The 18,621-nt window shown below is 51.4% G+C and overlaps 1 protein-coding gene across 1 annotated transcript in view; it reads right to left on the bottom strand.

Annotated features, from left to right (window-relative positions):
- Positions 1-18,621, bottom strand: part of ADGRA2 (adhesion G protein-coupled receptor A2) — a 123,544-nt gene that overhangs the window by 65,513 nt on the left and 39,410 nt on the right. The window contains exon 2 of the mRNA XM_030552149.1: positions 10,574-10,645. Within this exon, the coding sequence (XP_030408009.1) occupies positions 10,574-10,645 (72 nt within the window). The remainder of the gene's footprint in view (positions 1-10,573; positions 10,646-18,621) is intronic.

Here is an 18,621-nt window from a genome sequence, read left to right as displayed (position 1 = left end):
TCTGGCCAGGACATACACAGTACTAATCACCAGAACCAGGGGACAGCATGTTTAAGTAGGCAATTAGCAAATGGGAAGTGCCATTTAGATATTCAAGTAACAAGCCCCTCTCTAGACTCTACCTGTGCCAATCCAGCCATAAGAGGTCACTAGTAGTTACAAGGCCCCAGGAAGCCGCAGAGCAGTCTGCAATGCACTGGCCAGATTGGGGAGAGGGTATTTTTTAAAAAGAAATAACTCTAGATGTATCCATTTTACTGATACTGGACTGAGCCCCCTGTTGGCAGCCCCCAAGGAATGATTATGCCACAGAGAGACAACTCCCCTTGCTGTCCCTGCAGGCTGGGTATAAGACACACTGATGGGGGCAAAGCAAGGAAGCTCTTTGATTTGGGTACTAGCCAAAGACTTGGGAGACCTAGGTTTGAGCCCTTGCTCTGCCACAGATTTCCCATCAGTAGCATGGGGATAACAGTATGCAAGTGTCTTTATCTAAGCAGCTGCATGTCTGTTGGCCTGTGTATAGAATAGGCGTGTAAAAGAGCCTAGAGATGCACGCTCATCTTGGGAAAAAATGAATCTGCTCCCTCCATCCAAGCCTCTCAAAGCACCTTACAGTCCTGGTTCAAGCTTAAACTCCCTTTCGCTCCCCACCACACTGCAACGTTGGTCTGTATCATCACACACGTCCCATTTCACACGCACAGAGAGATGAAGCTACTTGCCCAAGGTCACACAGGGATTCTGCAGCAGAGCCAGGAACAGAACTCAGAGCTCCAGCCTCACACTTCCCTGTTTTAGCCCCCAGACAATCCGCTCCCTCTGGCTTTACCTGTTTTAAACAGAGGGCTTGAATGCAGACTGTCCTGCATAGCTCACCGCCCACTTCCAGACATTCAGAGCAGCAGATCACCATTGCTGAGCACCGCGGCATTTTGATTAAAACCATTTCCAGTTAATCTAAACCAGAGCATTCCTCTGGAAGCAAAAGCATGCTGAATATTAACTGATACCAGCGACAACATGGGCTCTGCACCCAGGCTGATTAACCACCACTCCCCACTGCAGCCAGACTCCTGGCCTCCCCTGCTGCAGCACAGAGGATGCTTCTGTCTCCCTGAATTACACTCCTGGGAAGCTCCCATCTGTGTAAGAGCCATTGCATAAACCGGGTGGGACAAAAGGCCTGCACATCTCCATGGCTCAGCTCAGACCCAACCTGAAGGCTTATTTACTTGGACACTTCAAATGTGTGCTTTAGCTTTGAGTCTCTTCCATGCAAGCTGCCTATAAAACTCCTTGGGATGTTTGCACTGAAGGATCCTACAGGGTCTGCATTGATAGACTGATGATATTCTGGAAATGAACAAGTTTGTCCTCCTCGGTGCCTCTTTGCTGCAATGCCCAGAGTTGCACTTGGATCTGTCTCTGCTAGCTGCACTCAACCCAAATATATACTTAATCAAATCCACAGCATGGTCTAGGGGCAGAGGCTTCTCAGTACAATGCAGAGGCAGGTGCAAACCTCTTGGGTTTGGCGCCGAGAGGCTCTCTGCCTGCAATTTCTTAGTAAAGAGCACAAGAAACTATTCCCAGCAGCATGCCAACCAAATGGCAGAGTTAGCCAAACATGCTGGATACAGCTGAGATGCAATGACAGATGGATGGGGGACACTATTCAGAAAGCAGTAGGGGCCAGTTCATAGATTCTCTGTGTCTTTAAAATTAAACCATAGGGTAAATGTCAGAGTTTTACTCCTCCCTCTAGGGTGCACATTTAATTTTGTTAATTAAAACCCTGAAACTGCTGAAAAGACTAAGGCCCTATTGTAACAATTGCTCTAGCAGGCAAGGCCAGATCAACAGGGTATCTATCCTCTCCCTAGCTCATCTCACAGGAAGGTGCAAGAAATCCCATTATGGAATAACTTACCCATAGGGAAGCTTCTTCCGAAATCCCATCAGTTACTGGAAGGTTTATCCCGGTGAGGGTTTATGTAGCAATGCCAGATTCCCATGGAATCAATGTAGGAGATACAAATGTGGTCTTACAGTTATTTAGCAGGAAGACGGGGATACAGGACTCTTGGGTTCTCATCTCTGAGTTGGATGCAGTAAATGAGAGAGGTGATGCTGCCGTGCCCTGCAGGCAGTATTGGGAGGGTTAGTTTATGCATGCTTTGATGCACTTTGAGAGCCACAAATGGAGAATGAAGCTGCAAACACCCAACTCTGCGTGGCTTCGTCACAACGGCAAGCATCTTCCCGCACCCAATCACGGCATCTGAGTTTCAGACTCTGAGAGATTCCTGCCATGCACAGAGCCCACACCTTTGCAGAGGAAAGGAGCCAGATTAATTTGCCCTACAAAGAGCCAGGAACTAGCTGGCTGTTTCATCTTTAAACTGAACTAGTCAACCCGTTTGTGAGGACTCAGAACAGCCCTGCCCTGCCGAGCCACAGCATCATCAACGTGCCATGGCCACAATTCAGAGAAAGCCCAGTTCTCCATCATTGCTCAGCTGAGACACTTCGCACTGTACGAAGGGGACACCCCTTTCTCTCCAGGTCACAAGCTCAAATCCAGCCAGGTCCGTAGTGGCCAAAAGCCATTCCCACGCGATGACTGTTAGTGGGCCTGAGCTAAATGAGTCTGGACTGGGACCCAGCAAACAACAGGCAGCTCCAATACACAAGCCTCATTGTTGGCAGCCCCACAGGAATGATTGTGCCACAGAGAGCCAACTCCCCCTGCTGTCCCTGCAGGCTGGGTATGAGACACACTGGCGGGGGCAAAGCAAGGAAGCTCTTTGATTTGGGTGCTAGCGAAAGACTTGGGAGACCTGGGTTTGAGCCCCTGCTCTGCCACAGATTTTCTGTGTGACCCTGGGCAAGCCACTTAGCCTGTCTGTACCCCACTTCCCATCAGTAGCATGGGGGGATAACAGCACTGCCCTTCCTCCCAGAGGTACTGTGAGGATAAATGCACTCAAGATGGAGGTGCTCAGATATCATGGCTATGGGAGCCATACAAGTACCTTGGATGTATGGATAAACTGACTGATGGTTGATTTTCCTACCCCAGACTGTCCAGTGACCCAGAGCACCACAGCCTCTGGGACCCAGCACCAGCACTAACTTCACTTCTCTGCATTTAAAACCAGACCTTCAGCTCAGAAACCTGCACCTGCAATTAAACACAACCCGCCTGGCAACCGCAGAACCACACATGCCCTGGGGAGCTCACACCCCTTTGTGATGGTGCCACATGGCCGCAGCAGGGCTGTGCTCTGATCCTGGCCACGTGGAGGGCTTTAAAGGGGTGGGGGATGGGCGGCTCCATTCTGGGAAATAAACCTCCAGCCCAGTCAAAGCTGGGATCTTTGCTGGCATGGAGCACAATGATGCTCCCAACCAAGGATTAGCAGGGTTGCTCTTCAACCTGCCCTCAAATACAGATTATTCACAACCTCAAACAACCTGGCCCCCACCCAGCATCTATAAACTGCAGCCACCTCCAGCCGCTGCTAAGGGAAATGTGACACAAGCACCTGGGGGCTTCCCAGAGCAGGTTAGATTGGTGGGAAAGGACAGCTCCAAGCTGATCTGTTGCTAATGAGGGTGGCGGCCTGGGCTGCATACCAGCCCCGCCGAGACTCATTAATCTCATTATGTAACTGCAAATCATTAGAGAGGCTGAGCTGAAATCCCAGAGTACTGGGCATCTCCAGGGCACCCACTTTGTGCCCGCCTGACGCACAGATAACAAGCAGCACATGGCCAATGCTCGGGTGAGGGCAGGCAAGATAGGCACAAGAGATCACTGCTCCATCCACAGGGATCCAAGTCACGGCTGCCCCTGGCTGGTTATCACAACAATGACCATACAACCCAACAGCCAGAGATGCCAAGGCATGCTACAAACTATATAATCTACCAGAGTCAGTCACTGGCCAGGAAAATGCAGCCACTTCAGGGATGGACTGTGGCACTGCACTCAAATGCTGTGCTACGTTTGTCAATCACAACAGACGGGCTGGATAGTGTATGTACAATTAAATGACTGCCCACCCCCGAGATTTCCATGCAGCTCCTCGTCCCTGTACTCCTGCTGCCATCAGCTGGACACTTTCCCACAGGAAGAGGCACAAGGCTGATGGGTAGGAGGGGAAGTGGGACCAAGCCAGCAAACTCAGCCTTCTCTAGGAAACAAATCCTGGGTTTTCTTGCCTGGTAAATGCAAAGAAAGGGGAGCAAACTCCCATCTCTGCTAACTCCTCAGATTTCCTCCTGTCCCTGCACAGACATATCACACCACTGCTGACAGCCAAAGGGAGATCCAGGATGGGATGGTCCTTACAGGTGCTCAGCACCTCTGAAAAATAACTGAGTGCACATTTCCACAGAGAAACACCAGCAGCCAGTCCTCCTTGGGCACTGCCATGGTGGGGACAGCCGCCTGCTCCCCTCTCCCGGTCAGACCATCCCTCTGTCCAGTTATTGAGGGCATGAGGTCAACGTGTTATCTCTGCAGCTCCGAATCAAGCTGATGAAAAACAATTACAGCCCTTGTCAAGGACAATTACTTTACGAAGAGCACGCCACGCTGCTTGCTGGAGTGAGTGGCAATCGGGGGGAGGGAGGGAGTGCACTGGGGTGGGAGACGAGGGAGAATGCTAAAGAGGGAGCAGCCCATCCCCCACCTCCCGACTGATGGGTCTGGGCTCCCGGCGTGATTTGAACATTCCAGAGGTGACCGGGAGGTTAATGCCGCTCTGCGCACTGGGATCAGGACATGCTGTTTGTTCAAGGCTACGAGAAGAATGAGACTTTAAAGAGATTTTCAGCACCCAGGGGTCCAACCCAATTAGACAAGAGTTTTTCAGATTTGTATGCAAAGGGGCGGAAGGGTGGAAGAAAAGGCAGGAACTCAGAAGTCAAGTTCAAGGATTGTGGGGGACAAACATGGAGGCTGTTGACTCAGGAAATCAAATTTCCTACAAGAGGGTATATTTTCGGACCATCCTTGGCTGTGATTCCTCCTTCACTGAACGCTTTGCTTAAGGAGTCAGATCCATAAAGTAAATTTTTAAACACGTTCCAGGCTGCTTTGTACCCTCATGGGAGCATGAATCCCCTCTCATTAATGAGAGCTTGGTGCCAGGATCAAGGGGAGGATATGACCCAACACTTTGAAAGTAAGTGGGTGAGGAGAATAAAACAATTTGAGATTAAAGGGACAGTGACAAATAATTTAGGCCCCAAATTTAAAAAAATGACTGGGCAAAGGTAAGTATTAACAGGGGATTTCATGGTTGGTTTGTTTTTAAAACAGTTCATTATAAATAATGTTTGGACAAACTTCCCCTAGAGAGTTTGCAACCCAAACATCATAGCACCAGGCTATGCTAGCACAGGGGAGTGGGAAAAGGAAACTGACGACACAGAAAGTTGCGTGCAGTGCTGAGGTAGCCATGCTGGTCCCAGGATATGAGCGAGACAAGGAAGGGGAGGGAATATCTTTTATTGGACCAACTTCTGTTGGTGGAAGGTACAAGCTTCCAAATGACAGAGTTTCTAGTCCCCGTTTTCACTACCCAAGGTGAGTGACGTGCTGAAATCAAGTGCGGTGGTGAGGATAGTTACCGTGGAAAGAATTCTCTCTAAGTCTCAGGTGTTAGTCACACAGATCAGAACATCTGGCTTTCACAAATAAGTTTGGACGAGGTTTTCCAAAGCAGCCTAGGGGATTCAGGCACATCTCTTTCCTTAACTTTAACAGAAAAAATGTAACCCAAACCCCTAGGCTGCACTGACAACTTCAGCAGCACCTTTGAATCTGGCAAGTGTCCCATCCAAACACACTGGGGACAGGCTCAAAAAAACGGCACTGCCATTAGCTCTATAGCCTGCAGCCCAGGCCAAGCTAAAAGATGCATGTTACTCACGCTTAGAGTAGTGCTTGGGCCAGGCCAGGTGCTTTGCAGCCATTCGAGGGGCAGTCTCTGTCTCAAGATGCTCAGTCTCACAAGCCTTCCTGAATCTGGGCTGATCCCACAGCTCCTCAGCTTTATGCCACCGCACTGCCACATCTCCTGTTTATTGCAATGGGCTTCCAGCTGCCCCCGTTCAGAAGAGAACGAACTGCTGGCAACCAAAACGAGACTGGCCTGAACAATGGGAGATTCTCAGACTCGGGGCCCCACCTGCCCACCCTTGACAAGGAAGACATGATACCAAGGTCAGAATTCGGACACCCACATGTGTGGCGGGATCAGCGCCGCAGGTTGGCTGAACATTGGCTGCTGAGCTCTGCTGAAAACCTGGCCCCAGTTGCGGGTGCAGAGCACTGGGAAATGTGGCCTCACAAAAGGAGAGTATAAATGTATGTGCCTGGGACACCTGTATGGGCAAACGTTCCGGAAACAGCTGGAAGCTCCCCCAGCAACCTCTCAGTTTCCTGTTCAGGCTGCAGCCAGTGCATACTATGGAAGATTTCTGCAGGGACAGGCAAGCTTTGCTAGCTGCATTCACACGACAGCCCTGCCTGCTTCCTCCTGCTTCCCAGCACATCAGGGCTGTTCCAGAAGCCCCATCCCCTGAAGGAGCAGCTGGGATCTGCTACTGGCTGAGGCAGGTGCATGCTGTATAACGAGACCGTGGTTCATGTTAATAAATGCTTCCTGAGTTGGAGCTAATGAAACCCAGGCTTGCCTCAGGCCTGGCTCTCCAAGGGGAGTAACCAGCAGCACCACAGCGGAGCTGCTGAGCCTGCTGGGCAAGGGCACTTTGCCTCCACTACGGGTATGCTCTCTTCACCAGATCCACTGTTTAGTGGCCCCTGTGAATGGGAACTGGGCCCAGCATCCCAGTGAATGGGATGCTGTTCAGACAGCAGTCGGACCATACTGGATACTCCCTTTCACTCAGCACTGGAACGTGGGTCCCAGCACTTACAGGGGTCTGTTCAGCCCTTTTCCTCTACAGTCCAATCAATAGAGTGGCCTCCGGAGTTACCGATACCCACAGGGCCAGGTGTGCCGAAGGGATATAGCCCCACTTAGAGTCTGCCTCCCGCCTTTTGCCCATGTAGCTCGGAGCACTTTGCAAAGGCAGGTGGCTATCAGCATGCCCAGACCGGAGGAGAAACAGGGCCACATAGACAGAGTTTTCCAATTCAGAAAGCCTAAAATCAGGCACCTCAGTCCTTACTGCAGCCTGTCAGTACAAGGGACCCTGACACGCTGAGCGTTCACTCTCCCAGCCTCCCCACTAAGTCAGCAGGGACCATGGGTACTGCTCACACCTCTTCATACTTGGCCGCACGACCCCTGGACAAGCGCTCTCACGGTCCCAGCTCCCTGCATGGCTATGCAGCTTTAAGACAGCCACAAGCCTCCCTCCCAGCAGGCGAGTCATTAGCAGCCTTGGTGAGTGCTGCAGAGAGGACTTGGAAGCCCAGCGTGAATGGGGTATTTGTGTGCACTCCCCACCAGCTGCACAGAGACTCAATGCATGTCACTCGGTCCTGACACAGCACAGTACAGCACTCTTCTATGGCCTCTCCCCCTTTCCTCCTCCACATGCCCTCTCTTCTCGCCACCCCCTGGACCCCGCTCTGCCACCTGCACTGCTTTGTTCAGCTTGCAGAACGAGCATACCCAAACCAGGCCTTGCAGAAGCTTTTATTTTGGAAGCTAGAAGGGTGGATGGGTGGGCAGCAGACAGTCCAGGAGGCAGGAACAGCAGTGGTGACATGTGGGGGCTAGGGGAAGGGTTGCAGAAACTGGCACCTGGTTCAGGGCTTTGTTTTTAAGCCAAATAACCTACACTGCCCAGCAAGAGACATTTGCAAAAGCCCAGATTCCACCTCCCCAGTCCCACAGTCCGGGCACTGCTTAGTTACCCCTCCTCACTCTCTGTTACTCATTTGCATGGAAGCTAGGGAATGCCTAGGTCTTACAGACAGTACCAATTCCTGGGTGTTCTGCTACCGGAGCTGGGAAGGTATGTGGGCCCGGTGGCTTAGAGCAGGGGCAAGGTGCTTAGCCTACCCTGCCACAATTTCCCCATTCGTAAAACAGCAACAAGAATACTGGCTTTGCAATGGGGCTAGTTATCATCTGTACATCACAGAGCTCCTTGGACAAAAGCAGAAAGGGAGCATCATCTTCAACTTTCGTAGCAGTCAAACTGCTCCTGCTGCTGATTCTCCAAGTGACAGTGGAACCTTTTTCCATATATGTTATACACACCCAACTTAACACCAGAGAACTCTGGACTGGCCAGAGAGCACCTCAGACATATCCCTATAGTGCATTTCATTCTCACAGGACCTCAAAGCACATGGATCTCATACCTTAGAGAAATGCAACCTCCTTGGGGTGGGGAGTGACAACCAACAAGCTCACTGCCGTAAGAGGGAAGAAAAATGTTGGCCACACATGGCATGACAAAGCCCTATTTTCAAAACTGTGCCATGGGATCCCGAACACGCCCCTGGAATGGAGCTGCAAGGCGCTGAAATCACTACATCCTTTTCTCCTCAGAACGAGTGATTGTTTGACTCAAACTCTGCTGTTTCCCCTTTTAAAGGCACTACAGCCCAGCTTCCCAGCAGGGATGGAGACACATCTTTATCCCTGTCACCCCCACCCCAAGAAAGTATCCAGGCCAAGCCTTGGGAAGCACGGCATGGATCCTCATCCATGGGACAGCTATTTACAGCACCGCTTTGGTCCAGCTCCACAAGCTATAGTCTCGCCACAGTCTGCTGGAGAACCTCAGCTCCCTCCTGGGACACAGAGCACAGGCTGCACTTTCAGTCTCACTCAATACATCAAGCTAGAGTCCCCGATTCACTGCTGGAATGCAGGAGCCCTTCAGAAAGGCAGTGTCTGGGAACAAAACCCCCTCAGTGTGCGGAACCCTCTCCTACATACCTACAGATCAAATCCATATGGGGGCCATAAATCTCCCCTTATTAAAGGCTCCCACCAGAGAGATGCCTTTCACAGAGAGATAAGAACGTGGACTTTGTTCGAGGGACAATGTCGCTTTTCATATGGGACCCCACAAATCAATGCCTCCTCAGACGCTTCCAGCCCAAACGTGGCTTTCCAATGAGCTTCTGAAGTGGAACTCATTTCCTGGAGTCCCCGAGAGAACCTCTCCCTTCGCTCCCTGAGACCGTTTCTTTCTTCTGACACCCTCCGGGACACGCCAGAGCGGCTGCATCCTCCACCCGAATTGTTCGTTTTCCACACTCCACGGCAGGGCTGCAAACACTGGCGGTGGGAATCCTGGGTATGAGTATGGGGATTTAGTGCTGGTTGAAGGTGAAAGCCCGACAGCCAAGAAGCAACACAAACTTCCTCACTCCTCCTTCATGCATGCACACCCTTGGGCACCCAACTGGAGAAGTAGAGACTGGGAGTGGCTGGGTCATTACACAAACTGAATCTATTTCCCCATGTTAAGTATTCTCACATCTTCTTGTCAACTGTCTGAAATGGGCCATCTTGATTATCACTACAAAAGTGTTTTTTTCTCCTGCTGATAATAGCTCATCTTAATTAATTAGCCTCTTAGATTTAGTGTGGCAACTTCCACCTTTCCATGTTCTGTATGTATATATATCTTCTTACTATATGTTCCACTCTATGCATCTGATGAAGTGGGCTGTAGTCCACGAAAGCTTATGCTCAAATAAATTTGTTAGTCTCTAAGGTGCCACAAGTACTCCTGTTCTTTTTTCAAGGAATCTGATTCTCAGTAAGTGCTGAGCATCCAGCTTCTGAAAATCAGGCCCCTTCAAGGCATCTCAAAAGGTGGGTGCCAAAACCCTCCAGATACTTTGGAAAAGCTCAGCTGATGTTCCTCACACCTGTCCTGGCGAGACCTCCTGTAGAGGACAGAGGGACGCCCTATCTCCTTGGCCTCTTTGCTAAGGCTGCGAGCGGAGGGGCAGTGCAAGCCAATTGTGCTGCTAGTGTTTGCAAGGTGAATGCTGGCCTGCTTGGAACTGGACTCAGACCCTCCCAACTTGTGTCACATAGGCCACCACAGTGAGGATAGGGTGAACACTTTTGGTCTACAGGTTGGGCTTTAATCAGCAACCTAGAGAGGAAAGACTCTGCCCTCCGGCCACTCCTCCCCACAGCCATCCTGTACAATGTGATTTGAGACACTGAACAAGCCAGGGACAGCACGGTGAGCTCAGGCGCACCCATTTTCATGTAGAAGAGGAGACAGGCCGAATGCCTTGCATGTTGACACACAGCAGCTGCTCCCCCCTGCTCCCATCAGCCAGTGCTGTGGAGTTTAAGTGCAATTTTCCCCATATTTGTAGCAACAATGGAAAAGCAAGTTACACCGGGTTGCGTATTTCATTTGGTTACCAAAACCCCTCCAACACCAAGCAGTTCCCCCTCCCCCCTTCATAGCAGAAAAAAACTCTCCCTTTCCCCTCCACGCCCATTTATTTTTTGCTCTGCTTTGGTCACTAATTTCCTAGTCTCTCATTAGGAGCCCAGAGCTGCTCAGAACTCACAATGGCCCGACTGGCACTTACAGCTTCTCGAGAGCATGCAGTCCGAAGAAAGAGCCATTCTTCAGCACCGTTATCTTGTTGTTACTCAAAAGCCTGTGGGGGAAAGAGAAAGGGGGAAAGGGGAGTTATTCAACCTGAGTTAAACATGCAGCAAATGCCTGCATGACCGGCTGGGGCTAGGTGTGTGGTCCGTAGGGGGGTGGGGATGAGTGTTGTTAGCCACAGCCAGATGTAGGGGAACAAAACTGGAGATACCACAACATATGTGCAGAGATGTCACAGCTTTGTAACAGACAGAAGGGACCATTTGATCATCTAGCCTGACCTTCTGTATCTCACAGTCCCATACGAATAGTTATGGCCCGTTAGCAACTCTCCTCAGCAGCGCCCCAGAGCCTCAAAACGGCAACAGTACCATCGTGCAGGGAGACAGGAGTCTGAGGGAAAGAGGAGGGGCAGGGTGGGCAGGGGTGTAGGAGCACTGCGTGTGGGGGGAGTGCCACAGTGAACTAGTGTGGGGAGAGGAGAGGCAGTGGGATGAGCCAGAGGAGGGTGGCATGAAGAAGGATTCAGACTCACTCTCTCTCTCCCGGCAAAGCATGGAATCAGCAGCTCTTTCTGAGGGGGCTGAATGGGGAGGCTGGTGTGCTGGGACCAAGAGCCTGTTCCACTTACAGGAGCACCATGGAAGGTGGCGAACGGGGGGGAGTGGAAGGAGGAGACATGGGGTGGAGACGCTGGCCCCGCTGGCAGGATAAAGTGTGGGTTGGGGGGTGTAGGAATTGGCGTCCGACAACCCCTGGGAGACCCCTACCTGACAGGTGTGTGTGTTTGGTGGGGGGGAGCATGGGATTGGAAGAAGGGTTTGGACGGCCAGGTGGAGGCACATACACGGGGCCAGTAGGAGTGTGGAAAGGGCCGTTGGGCATGGCAGAAGGTGGCTTTAGCCGCTGCGGCCTGGCAGGGTCAGAGGGCAGTGAGGTGGGAGCCAGAGAGAAGGCAATTGGAGCGCTGGCGGGGAGAGGAGCCCAGGGCCCTGGGCCGAACCGAAGGTGTGGGACTCTCGGTATGTTCTGGGGCAAGAGGCAACAGCCTGGCTGTGTTGGGAGGAGGCTGAGGGGTCACCTGAGGTTGCAGAAAGGGGCACCGGACTCGGGAGCCTGCCAAGTCCACATGTTACACACTTCTCATTAAACAACAGAGGAAACCAGTGCTTGGGATTGTCCAAGTGCATGAGCATCCTCCACCGCAAGCAGCTTCTGGAGACAAGAAGACACGCCACTGGCTGGAGAGGCAGCCAGTGGCTGGGCTGGTCACAAGACTCCCGCTCCCTTCTTTACTCACCTGCTACCTGCTTGGGTCTCTCTGTTGCTTTCCTACCTTTGTCTCCAACCCTGCCGCTGGCCCTCAGAACCCACAAATCCTTCTAAAGACCCGACTAGGGACGGACACCGTGGTCACAGCCACCCCAGAGGGTGCATTTGCTACGAGAATGATTACAACATCGCTCCAGCAAATAGTGATCGTGTCCCTGAAACAGATTAGGGCTCTGAGGCTGGCCAAGCCAGGATCAGCCTTGGACACGATTCAGGAACACCTCACAGCTCAGAGATTACGTGACCCACACTCCTTACAGGCCACTGCTAGACTCAGACTCAGCTGTTCCCAGTTCCTCTCCCCACTTCCCTCACTCCCGTCCTGCTCTGGCTCCCTGCCTCGGGGCTGCAAGGGCTCAGAAGGCCGTTCTGCACATCAGGGAGCTGCTTGGCAGTAACGGCTTTGTCCCCTCTGCACATCCCTGAGCAGGGCTCCGAGTCAGGATTCCAGCAGCTCCCCGGCGCAGGGCCTTTCAAGTTGCTCGGCACCGACTCTTTATCCCAAAGTAAACAGTTTAGCTGACCACAAAGGGGGCCCTCAGTCCTGCTCTGGCTGAGGAGCGGAAGCCAGCCAGGGTGAAAGGAGAGGAGGGGAAAGGAACACGCACCCACCAATTCAGCTAGCAGCTCATTAAAGCTCTTTAGCAGCAATTAGCACTTACAGATGCAACCTATTGCCAAAAGGGCCACCAGTCAGCCACTGTGCTTTTAACTGCCTCAGCATTGAGGGTGCCCTCCCCTCGCCAGCTGCTCCAGTCTCCTTCACCCTTTCAAGAGACCCACGGGGGAAAGATTTCCACCCACCGCAGTCAAACAGTCCCTCTGTGTGGCAAGACCTATAAACACGAAGAGGCCTCTCCAAGGGAAGCAGCAGAATGTCACCAGCTGGGACCTTTCACAGTGGCCTGGAGAAGAGGCCCTAGGAAAGAGCTTGCACCAGCCCCTGGGGAGGAAGGGAAACAGGGCTGATGTTTTCTAATGGGTAGATCTCTGTTCTGCAAGAGGAAACTGGAGAGCAGGGCAGGGAGAGTTGGCTTAGCTGGGAAAACGCAGGCAGACACAAGCTAGTAGGACCCAAGCCCTCCACATGCACTGAGCAGAGAGAACAGGGAGACCCTGAGCAGTTGGAGGGGCCGATTGCTTGATCAACACAGGCCTCCCTCAGGCTTTGCAGAGCAATGGTGACTGCACAAGGCGTTTGCAGCCCCTTTCTCTGCAGCAGGCAGTAGCAAGGAAAGGAAGTAGCAGGAGGAAAAGTCTCTCTGCCACAAGCCCTCATGGCGATGACAGGTGGGGACAGAGGGGCGGTTAAGGAATGCCTCCCAGCGTCAACTCTGGATCTCCCACCTCATCACGTGGTGTTGCCTATCCCAATGGCCAGAAGCTGCCCAGAGTGGGGGGTCTCTAGAGCAGCGGCTCTCAAGACTGCTGGACCCCTTTCAGGAGTCTGATATGTCTTGCGTACCCCCAAGTTTCACCTCCCTTAAAACTACTTGCCTACAAAATCAGACATAAGAATACAAATGTGTCCCAGCTCACTATGACTGAATTGCTGACTTTCTCCTTTTTACCATATAAATTACAAAATAAATCAATTGGAATATAAATATTGTACTTTCATTTCAGTGTATAGTATACAGAGCAGTATAAACCAGTTACTGTCTGTGTGGAATTTTAGCTTGTACTGACTTTGCTAGTGCTTTCTATATAGCCTGTTGTTAAATTAGGCAAATATCTAGTTGAGTTGACGGAACCCCTGGAAGACCCCTGCGTATCCTCTGGGATACATGTACCCCTGGGTGAGAACCACGGCTCTACAGCATCTGAGGGTTACCCTTCAGCCCTGTTAGTTCCACAACGGGGCCTCGGGTCATGACCTGCCACCACTGAGCATCCAGGAGGTGGAACTTTCTGTCTGGCTGGGACAGCTGCAATTAGGAATCAAGCGAGGAACATGGCAAGGGGAGCAGTCTGGGAGCGGGACGCTCAGCACAGCTGGCCCCAGCGCAGCAGCAAGGAGAAGCTGGGCTGCCTCAGAGGAAAGCTGTGAGAAACGAGCTGCTGAGCTGGACGCCACATGTGGGTTTTGTGTGGTGTCCCTCATTTCGCCCTCCACACTCCTCGGACTGCTCACTGGCCTGACCTGCCCCTCTGACATGGTATCACAGCCCTCGAGCAGACCAGCATCCTCCTGGCTCTCAGAGCCCTGACTTTCCTGCTGCTGATGAGACAGCTCCTCACATCTGCAGCTCATCAGAGGGGGAAACCTACCCCTATAAAACCAGAGGGGGCTGACAGCTGGGAGGGGCAGCAGGCATGGAGCATGTCAGGTCTCATACCATTAACTGGGCCTGCTTGGGCATACCAGCCAGCCAGCCCTGAAGGCTGGCGGGATACACGCAGCTGGTCAGGCCTAACAGAGGACACTCCATTGGGTTCCAGATAGGTGACAACCAGCATCAACAACTAGGTGACACTAGCATCAACTTCCTAGACACCACCATCAGCAAGGGTGCTGCACTCAACTATACACAAGAAACCCACAGATCACCACACTCACCTCCACAGATCCAGTGGTAACCACCCCAAACACACCAATAAATCTGTTATCTACAGCCAGGCTTTCAGAGACCACAGAATATGCTCCAAGGAGAAAGTCTGGGATACACACCTTGTCACACACAAAACCGCCTTCATCAAAAAAGGACACTCCAATAGAGAAATAGATCACATCATGGAACAGGCCACCCAAATACCCCAAGAGAACACACTTCAATACAGAAATTACCAAACAGCACCCCAACACATGCACATGCCAAACTGGAGTAACCCTGCAATTCTGTTCCTGTACTCCAGGGCCCCACCATGCCCTGTGCCCTCCCTGCTGCCTAGCACAGATCCTATCTAAGCTCTCTTGGGCCAGGACAATGCTTTCCATGCTTTCTGTGAAGCCCCGAGCACACGTGGGACACTATCTAATAACAAATACTGCACAAAGTGTGCTACAAAACATGCGGAGTCCAAGTCCTTTTCCTAGAGAGCTGATGCTTGGACAAACAAGAAACACGAGATACCCATTTGGGAGCAGGGAAAGCAAGGAGGTGCCCTCAGTTAAGAGGCCAGTGCAGGAGGGGTTAAAGGGAGTGGGGAAGACATTTGACACATGGGAAGTGGGAGGATGTTCCCAGCATGAAGGTAAACAAACATCTTGCTGCTTGGAGACAAACAGCTTGCACTTGACTCAGTATAAAGTTTGCCTGTATTTGGGGGGGAGCCAGGAAGGGATTTGTCAACCCGCGATGATGCCTACCTAATTTTCCCTGCACATCAACTCCTGCCCCAGCAGTCATTTGGAACGCGGACAAGAGCAGACCAGCTCAAGCCTGGGCATTTTTCAGCTCGCTACACAGTTCACGCAGCAACACAAGGAGATCACAATCCTTCACGATTCATCAGCCTCCAGTAACAGAGTCCCTGCCTCCCGCAGCAGCCAGGCATGCCACAGGGCAGGCAGGCGTCTCTATGGGGAGGCTCGACTCTGCAGCGCACAACAGGGACCAGAGCTAGCAAACTGACAGCTGTCTTTGAGGAGGGGCTAATAAAACAGGCTGATGTATTCCCTTATGGTCACGCGCAGGCACAAGGCACCCAAACCGACTGGCTAACGGTACTATCTCAAGCTGACCAGAGTGCCTAAAGGGCTTGAACGAGTTCACCCTCCGCCCTCCAGTGGTGGGCATCCTCACCCCGCAAAACAGAGCCCAGAAAGATTTAAACAACCCACCACGCTCACTCCCCCGGCTCCCCTCCACACAGCAGGTCTGTGGCACCAGCATGAGCAGAACCGTGGGTTCACTGGGGAATGCGTGCTGGGAATCCAACTCCGATCCCACGCAACCTTGAACAAGGTCGCTGGCTTCTACGCAGCTGAAGCAGCCGGGGCAGGACCTGCTCTGTCTGGTAGAGGAGGTGGAGGGCAGCAGAGGAAGTGGGGGGGGGCAATTAGCTGTTTAGGAAAAGCACTGCGGGCTCCAGCTGCTTGAGGGCAGGGCAGCAGCAGGCAGGGTCAGGGTTATTGCTGGGGGAGGGGATAATGGGAGCATACATAGCCCCGGCGGGCTAGAAACGCCACTCTCCTGCCACTGGGGTAACAGAGCTATAGCCCCTCTCCCCTTCTCCGTCGGGGTGCATCCCAAAGCTGGGCAGACTGGAAGAGCAGAATGGAGTTGTTTTTCATTGAGATTCCTTCCTTTCAGTGGGTCCCCTCCTGGAACATGCCTGGCTCCTCCCTGCCTTCCACCTCATTCCACTAGGCTCCCAGAAACGTACTCCACTGTACAGCCCGTGTCTCGCTCCATCCCAGCATCTGCCCATCTCAGGGCTCTCCAGTGGGGCTGGGAGTTAGGGCTCCTGGGGTCTATTCCTAGCTCTGCCACACACTCATGACATGGTTCTGGGCAAGTCACTTCACCGCTCTGTGCCTCAGTTTGCCCATCTGCAACAGAGGTAACGCTCACCTGTGGGCCAAGCCCTTAAAGTGCCGAGTGCCTAGAATGGAGAGTGTTCAGCACTCCTCATTAGGATTGGGCCCCAGCCTCCTCGTTTATGCTCAGTTCATTTACTGCTCATAAAGCACTTTGAGTCTCTCTGATGATACATGCAGAGAAGGGCCTGCTCTTGCTGGATATGGCGCTTCAGGGCAGACGAGGGATTCTGGGAGAGGTGAAGCCAGACTAAATTCAGCTAAATCACTGCCACAAGACACCATGGAGGCTGAGAATTTAGCAGGCTTCGAAATGAGAATAGACATTTATATGAATAACAGAATATCCAGTGATATTACAATAAGTATAAAACAAACAGGAACCTGGGAAGGGCTACAAACCCTCCTGCTACAAGGCACTTACTAAGCTAACTAATGAGGGCCAGGAAGAAACTTCTCTGGGGCAGGATTTCTTCCTCTGAAGCATCTGGTGCTGGCCCAGGCAAACCACTGTGTTCCTAAAAGGCAGCTCTACGCCCATCAGAAATACAGGGATCGGACGTGCAATCAGCAGCGGGCCTAGAGTGTTTCCACCATGCATGAAAGAAACTCATAAGATGAAGCTATGTACTTTCCCAGTGGGCTGGTCTGCGTGTGCGAGTGAACAGACATGCTTTAAAAGCAAAGGGAAAAAATGCCTCACCGTGGACTGGGAAAGCACCCTGGAGAGGCTCAGTTACCAAAGGGGGGCGGGGGGAGGGCTTATTGATGTTTGAAGTCAGTGCTGTTTATATAAAGGCTGTTTCTCCAGCTTGGCTGAATGGCTGCTGTGTGTGTGTGCTGGAGGCAGAGACCAGGGCACGGACTCCATTAGTTCCCCCTAAGAAAACCCAGCATGTATGTGGATGTCTCCAGATTTTGTTTGGGTTTCTCTAGCCCATTTACTGGGCAGAGGTTTGTCGGGAACTAGCAAGGCCTCTCGGGGCCCAGTTCCTCTCTTCCCAACAGTCCATCTTCTGGCCAGCGAGGCCTCTGAACAAATAAATGAAAAATAAATATAGGGGAACACTTCAGACCGAGATATATACATATGCACATATACACACTCCCCCCCCTACATGAGCGTGTGAGAGGGTCAACAAACATGTGGACAAGAGTGATCCAGTGGAGACAGTGTACTTGGACTTGCAGAAAGCCTTCGACAAGGTCCCTCTGCAACAGCTCTTAAGCAAATTAAGCTGTCATGGGATAAGAGTGAAGTACCTCTCATGGATCAGGAACTGGTTAAAAGACAGGGAACAATGGGTAGAATTAAATGGCCAGTTTTCACAGTGGAGTAGGCTGACCAGAAAGCAAGTGTAAAAAATCGAGACGGGGGTGGGGAGGATAATAGGAGCCTATATAAGAAAAAGCCCCAAATATAGGGACTGTCCCTATAAAATCAGGACATCTGGTCACCCTACAGTGGAGAGAGGTAAATAATGGGGTCCTCCCGGGATCTGTCCTGGGACCTGTGCTGTTCAACATATTCATAAATTTTCTGAAAAGGAGGTAAACTGAGAGAAGGCAAAATTTGCACACAATACAAAATTACTCAAGATAGTTAAGTCCAAAGCTAACCATGAAGAGTGACAAAAGCATGTCACAAAACTGAGTAACTGGGCAACAAAATGGCAGACATAATTCCACGTTGACAAATGCAAAGTAATGCATGCATCCCAACTATACATACAAAATTATGGGGTCTAAATAAGCTTTTACCACTCAAGAAAGAGATCTTGGAGTCATTGTGGATGGTTCTTGGAAAATATCCAATCAATGTGAGGAGGCAGTTGAAAAAGTGAACAGAATGTTAAGAACCATCAGGAAAGGGATAGATAAGACGACAGTAAATAGCATACTGCTACTATATAAATCCATGGTATGCCCAGACCTTGAATACAGCATGCAGTTCTGGTCACCCTGTCTCAAAAAAGATTTATTAGACTCTGAAAAGGTACAGAGAAGGGAAACAAAAATGATTAAGGGGATGGAACAGCTTCCATATGAGGAGAGATTAAAAAGACTGGGACTTTTCAGCTTGGAAAAGAGATCATATCAGGGAGATATGATCTGTGTAGATTGGAAGATGACGCATACCCAAGGACATGTATATGGGGAGCTATCAGAGGGAACAAGAACAACAGGATGTCCCAAGCTTCGCTATATAG

This window comes from Gopherus evgoodei, chromosome 2 (assembly GCF_007399415.2).
Source record: "Gopherus evgoodei ecotype Sinaloan lineage chromosome 2, rGopEvg1_v1.p, whole genome shotgun sequence".
Lineage (NCBI taxonomy): Eukaryota > Metazoa > Chordata > Testudines > Testudinidae > Gopherus > Gopherus evgoodei.
The sequence above is the reverse complement of the archived record's forward strand: the minus strand, read 5'-3'. Positions and strand labels throughout refer to the sequence as shown.